The sequence below is a fragment of the Heloderma suspectum genome, chromosome 17 (genome assembly GCF_057233095.1).
Source record: "Heloderma suspectum isolate Gila_16-S chromosome 17, 16-S_ref, whole genome shotgun sequence".
NCBI classification, from domain to species: domain Eukaryota; kingdom Metazoa; phylum Chordata; class Lepidosauria; order Squamata; family Helodermatidae; genus Heloderma; species Heloderma suspectum.
The window spans coordinates 10,486,460-10,493,325 of record NC_139474.1 but is presented as its reverse complement, the minus strand read 5'-3'; the positions used below and the strand labels follow the sequence as shown (position 1 = coordinate 10,493,325).

General features: G+C 49.2%; 1 protein-coding gene across 1 annotated transcript in view; it reads left to right on the top strand.

Annotated features, from left to right (window-relative positions):
- The first annotated feature begins 753 nt into the window (after positions 1–753).
- PCP4L1 (Purkinje cell protein 4 like 1) overlaps positions 754–6,866 on the top strand; it is a 33,318-nt gene continuing 27,205 nt past the window's right edge. Inside the window, exon 1 of the mRNA XM_084823635.1 lies at positions 754–893. Coding sequence (XP_084679761.1) covers positions 885–893 — 9 coding nt within the window. The 5' untranslated portion in view covers positions 754–884. The remainder of the gene's footprint in view (positions 894–6,866) is intronic.

Here is a 6,866-nt window from a genome sequence, read left to right as displayed (position 1 = left end):
TGACACTGGTTGGCAGTGGCTCTCCAGGATTTCAGGCAGAATTATTTTCTAACTGTACCTGGAGACGCCAGGGGTCAAACCTGTGAGCTTTTGCAAGCAAAGGATGTGTTTTATCCCTGAGCTATGGTCCTTCCTCTAAAAAAAAGAAAGAAAAAAAAAGGTTCCAGTCCTTATTGTTCTGAACAATGGGCTGATTGCCTTATACCAAGTCACATCTAGTTGGGTATTGTCCAAGGCTCTCCAAGGTTTCAGACAGAGGATTTTCCCCAGCTCTACCAGGAGATGCTGGGGATCGAACCTGGGACTTTCTGCATGCCAAGCAGCTGCTCTGTTGCTGAGCTACTCTGGATGCACACAGGGGAAGCCCAGGGACGCGGGGACAGGACTGCAGCTTTTTAATGCATGAAACAAAGCCATTCTCAAAGGTGTTGCTTTGCAATCACCAAGCACTGGATTTCAGAAAGAAGCAGAAGAAAACCAAAGGCTGGGTGAGGAGGACGGGGAAAGAAATCTAGCTGGGATACTCCAGGGGGGGGGGGGGGAATCAACTAGGCACCATTTGCCTGCCCCCCTCGCACACACACACATACCCTTCTGTTTACTACCACCAAGCCCCACTGTGTTAACCCAGTTTTGCGAATGCAGCAGAAGCTATGGGTCACTCCCATTGGCTGCCTGCACCTGCCACTCAAAGTGCCGGGGATTTCTGAGTCTAGCAATATGCTATATCTGCCAGTGAGCTGAAGATAGAGAGTGAGAGAGAGAGAGTGAGAGAGAGAGAGAGGTGTGTGGGGGAACCAGTGTGCGAATGAGAGCGAGCAAGAGACAGAGGACCAGAGCATCTTCGCTGGAGCAATACCCTGGGTACCAGCCCGGCAAGCGCCATGAGTAAGGTGAGAGGAAGATGCTGGGGCTTGGGAGCGAGAAGGTCTGGAGGTGGGTTACTTTTTTTTGTTCCCCTCTCCTCTCCAAGGGATACCTTGGCAGCCTCTGGGCAGATTGTAGGGCTTGGATGTGCAGGAGGGATAGCAAGGCATCAGGGATTATGGACTGAAGAGACTATTGGCATGGGAGAGTGTGTGGACCCAAAGCGAGTGAGACTATTGGCATGGGAGAGTGTGTGGACCCAAAGCGAGTGAGACAGACAGACGCTTAATTGTGTAATGTATGGGGGGGGGGGAGAGACAGACAGGCAAGCTTCGTGCTGTCACCGTGTAATCCCACTGGTGTGTGTGTGTGTGTGTGTGTGTGCGCGCGCGCGCGCGCGCGTGTGCGCGATTGACCCACGCATCTCATCTTCCTTGTGCAAAGGTCTGAGTTCTTGGTGTGTTTTCCCAGCGAGATTCAACTGTACATCGGAAAGAGTGATGGAGAAAGAGAGAAAGGAGGAGAGAGAGCAAGCCAACTTTGTGACTGTGTCTGCAAGAGAGAGAAAGGTTTAGAAGAGATGGAAGATCTGCTCACACAAGGGCTAGCAGTTGTGGGAGACACTCAGCCCTGCAGAGCAAAGAGGTGTGTGTGTGTGTGTGTGTGTGTGTGTGTAAGCATGCTTATTTGACACACTGAAAGGCCCTTTGTAAATATGTTATTTATAAGTGTAAGTGTGTGTGTGTGCGTGCATGTATGGGACAGTTCTTCCCCCCACCCCTTTCTTCTTTTGGGTAACCGCTCTGATAAGCAACAAAGGTCTGACTAAACAGAGAAGGAAGGACGTTGTTCTATAGAAGAGGGGATCCTGAGCGGTGCAGCTTTTCTCCACCTTGTAGAAAAAGCTGGGGGGAATTCACTCCTCTTCTATACAACTCTTATTAAAGGCATAGCAACCCTGTCTCCTCTCGCATCTGGTCAGCCTTGGAGAAGTGTGTGTGTGTGTGTGTGTGTGTGTGTGAGAGAGAGAGAGAGAGAGAGATGCGGAATGCTCCCATCCTATATCTGTGCCAAAGTGAGGTACAGTTGTGTATAGCAGAATTTAAACCATGTGTGTGCGCACGCAAATGCATGTGCATGTGCATGAGAGAGAAACAGACTCAAGTGTGTATATAATTGAATCCGGTGTCTGTTAATCTCTGAAATCCATCTCAGGGCGCTAACCCAGCTCTCTCGCTCCGTGTGCGTGTGCACTGATCCAAATGCATGTGCTATTTACGCTGAAACATGCATAAAATCCTACTGTGTGCATGATCCAAATGTGGAAGAAGGGATCCCCTTATCTGCAAATGACAAGGATAGAGAGGGAGGGGTGATTGTGTCTTGTACAAATAAACTGTGTCATTGATAGTGGGCATATATAAAATTACATTTATATCCTGCCTTTTTTTCTCTCTCTTGCAAGGAGCCCAAGGCGGTTTACATGATGCTCCTGCTCTCCATTTTATCCTCACAACAACCCCGTGAGTTAGGTGAGGACTGGCCCAAAGACACCCAGTGAGTTTCATGCCGGGTGGAGCCTTGAACCCCAGTCTCTTGAATCCCAGTCCATCACTCTAACCACTACACCACACTGGCTCTCTTACAATGTATCTATTTAATAGAAGAATTCTGGGGTTACTTTCTGAAATTCATTGGCAGTAGGGGCAAAACTGTCAAAAAGAAAGCACTTCATTAGGGGACATGTAATTAACATATGGCATTTGCTTCCCTAAGAAAGGGATGACAGCCTAAAAAACAAGCCAACAAAAAGATTAGGTGACTTTAAGAAGGCTAGTTCAGTGGCTGTTGGCCAAAAAAGTTAAATGGAACCTCCATTTCCAGTAGCACTCTACCCTGGAAACAGGATACTGAATTGGATGGAATTTTGGTCTGATGCAGCAGGACAGCTCTTCATATGTTCTAATCAGGGGCACTCTCAAACACTTAAAAGATTTGGGGTCTAGATAGATTTGGGGTGTAAAATCTACATGGGCTAATTAGGATCTATATTTGCAAATTTAGAACGCATGACTAGGTTTTTACTGAAATTTCACAGCAGGCAAAGCCAGTCAATTAATTTCTCATGTAAGTAAGCTCAAATAAATTGCATTTTTCAGTTGATTTGCACCCTGCCCTGGATCATCCCAGACCAAGGTGGAAAGGGTTTCCCACCCACCCCCCTGCTTAATAGCCAGGCAGGGGGAGGTTTGGGGGGGAGGGTGTGTCGCAGGATGTGGGGAGGGGACAATTAACCCTTTCCTCCCTCCCCAGTGGCAATCCCCCTTGAAAATCACCCCCTGCATGGCAAATAAGCTGATGGGGGGCGGGGGGGGGCAGGAACCCGCCCATTCACACCAGGGCTCTACAGAATAGATCTAGGCTGCAGGAAAATTGATTCAGCCCCATGACACAGGCCATTAATTGATGGCCCCATGACCCAGACCTAGGGACGCCCCTGGTTCTAATCCTGCAAGCTCCACTTGCAAAAGTCTCCCAGCAGTCCTGCAGCAAATCCGGCGGTCCTTGCGCTGGACCCAGGCTGCCCCCAACTCACCCCTGTGGTGCTCAGCCCAGCTGCAAAACCTCTTTTGCAGAGGGAAAAAGAAGAAGCAACTCCGGTAAAGAGCCCTTGAGTGAGGCTCTGGCTAAGTGGGGTTGACAGGAGCCATTTAGGCATGAGCAGGGGAAGGCTGATGCTCTTAATCATGGTTAATTGCTTTGGAGAGGCCAGTGAGAGCCCTAGCTGGTGCTCTGGGCTCTGGGCTGGGAACTGGCACCATAGCCCTCGCTCCAGATGGACACCACTGATTAAAAACGGGCTCCCGCCAACCTCTGCCAGGTCCTCGCACCCTTCCAGAGTCTGCCTCTTGTCAGTCAGGGGACGCATCTCCTCCTGCTGCGATCCCTCCAGCGAAGGCATTTGTTCTGCCAACAAGGGGCCTAGGCCCTGGGGCTTGTCCATCACCTCTCGCCTGTGGTGAATCGAGATCGCCTTGTGGCGATTAGGAAAGGCATCTTTTCTCAACAAGACTGGGGTAGGGAGAAGAGCTGGCACAGGATTTCCCCTCCGCCAATGACAGCTGTGTGAGCAATGGCCTTTTGGGGCCCTAGCCGCTTTGTGGATTTAATTGCAAGAATGTGCCAAGGGCCTGGAAAGAAGTATGGGAACGGGGTGTGGGTTGTAATCCATTGTGATGGACAGGGCTAAGGTGAAAGGAGGGGATTAGGATTTGGTAAAGGAGTAAATAGCCTGGGAGGGGAAAAGATCTATTTGGAGGGGGGACCCCCCCTGCATCTATCATTGTAATTTTGTGCTATGTGTGTGCATGCGTGTGTGTGTGTGTGTGTGTGTGTGTCTCTGTGTAAAAGACCTGATCCCTCCATTGAGGCCAGATTGTTAACAGGATTACAAACTAAGTCCCTATTCAACCCTTCTGTTCCTTTAAACAGACAATTTTGACCAGATTAACAATAGCCTGGATGCCAACATCTGTTGTTGTAACGCTGCCAGCGCCGGACAGTGCTTCGGTTTTCTTCTGGGAAACCCAGGTTCCATTCCCGGCTTAGCTACCAAAAGCTGGCAGGGTGTCCTTTTGAGGCACGTCACTCTCAGACTTCCCTACTTTGCAGGGCTGTTGTGGGGCTAAAATGCTGGAAAAAAAGTGGGGTACAAAAGACAGACACATACACACAGAGGTGTGTGGGTATATATATAGGACAGAAATATTGTCTGTGACTGAAGAAGAATTCTGTGTAAAGCTTATTACAAGTCTTTGTCCATTTTCCTCACTTCTTCCTCCGGGAATTATGTTTGGATTCAGTGGTACCAACAGGGGAGAATTTGGGGGCAGATTTCGAGGCCCCACTCGGGGGGGGGGAGGCAAAACACAGCACTACTAATACATTTTGAAGTAACTGAAGTAATACACATTGCCATCTGAAGAGGGGATCCTGTAAGACCATTTAGGCCAGAGTTTAAAATTCCTCCAACCGGACCAGTGCTTGGATTTCCTCTCTCCCCTAGTAAACGCTGACCATGTACAGCAGCCCCTGTATATGCACACACCAGTAAATTAGATGTAGTTTGCAAAGCAAACAACCCACAAAACAGAACCACCACCACCCCTAAAAAAAACCCTCCCAACAACATGAGGTACCGGGACAAGATCATAAAATAAATGAGCTGTGAGACAAGGAAACAGGCATCATTTCTCTCCAAAGAAAGTGGCAGATGAAACTTGCAATGAATAAATGCAAGGGCATAAATTCACTGGATTGTTAAATTTTTTACTTGTTTGTGCTGTGAGGGTGGGATGAAGGAGAAGAGACAGACAATGTCCAGGAATAATGAATGAGAGATTTCTGTCCAGACCACTATAGTACAAAAAGCTCGTACCTCTTGAATGAGTCACCAGATTTGCACACAGAGACTCTAGGAACTGAGCACAAACAATAGTAGGATCACATACAGATGGGGTGAGAGAATGCAAACTTGGACGAGTCTCATGAGAACAGAATAGAAAAGGGAGAAGATCATAATATCCATCATTTTAAAAGCTTTTACATAGTGACTTGCTTTACTGTCCAAAAATATTCAAATATAGCATTTCAACAACAGCTAAGGTAGATCGGTACTATTACCCCTATATTACAGATGGTGTAAATGACGCTGAGACAGTGTGGCTTACCAAAGGCCACCTAATGAGTTTGTGGCAGAGGCTAGACTCGAACCAGAGGCTCCATGTCTTGCCAGGCAAGGAACCTCAATCATTTCAAGTGAGAGCTGGATCCACGTGCGCTCGGTGGAGGCGAGCTGGGGACGGGAATGGGGAGGGGTTGGTTTCGGTTACGCCTTTACCATATTTCGTATTGAGAAAGAACTTTCCCCCCAGACTGGGGCTTCCTGGTCTTTTTCCCAGGACAGGGCCAGCATCAGAGGTAGGCATGGTTGGGCACCTGCCAAGGGCCCACACCCCAGCAGGGGCCCGATAACTAGACCTTCGTGGACTTGCTCCTCCTCTGCACCATTGCAACCTGCTTGGCCGCCGGCCTTTCACTCTGGCCCAGGCAACGGCAGTGGTGAGAAGGAGGAGCATATGCCGCTGCAGACTTGCGCACCAGCTCTCTGCCTGTCAGCCAAGCAAGTGGGAGCCATGAGGAGAAAGAGGATGCGTGGCAGGAGTGGCTGGTGGCAATGGCTGCGCATGTTCCTGGCACGGCCCCAGGAGCACGCAGCTTGGCTTACTTGCTTGAGTCACCTGAAGAGGCTCTCTAAGCATCTTGGGTGAAGACGCATTCTGTCTTGCTCTCTAGGTGTGGTCCTTATTCTTTTGAGATTGACTGGGGGGGGGGGGCAGGGAGAGCATGCAAGGGGCTGTTCCCACACACCAGGCCCTCTATTAGCTTCTGAACTCTCTGCTCCTGTGATTGAATACGCTGCCTATTTCATCCAGAGGTGTGCCAGTGGCTTTGTGGCCATCTTCGCATTTAATACTCTTCTTCCATCTCGACCCCTTGGGCTGGCAGTAGAATATTAATGGAACTATTTATGTCATCCTATTATTCAGAGCTTCCTTTTAGCTATTTTTTCCCCCTTCAGGATTTGGATACAGTCCTATTCTTGCTTTAATCAAGGCCTGGGGGAGCAGGGATCTAACCTTGAACAGGAGTCATCCAGCAGCGTGAAGGAGGATGAAGGAAGGCCTGGCATGCTATGGTCCATGGGGTCATGAAGAGTCGGACACAACTGAACGACTGAACAAGTTGTTCTCTCAGGACCAGGGAGAGCGCCTAATGAAGGCAGATGTCACTCTGACAAGGCCCATAGAGCAGCGCGGCCTTTATATACCCTAAACAGAGTCAGGTGACTGCAGAGTCCCACCCATCAAGCGAGGTTGCAGGAAATTTAAAGGGGTGGTGCTGTGCTTTGGAGCCATTCCATTAGTTCCTTTGGCAGT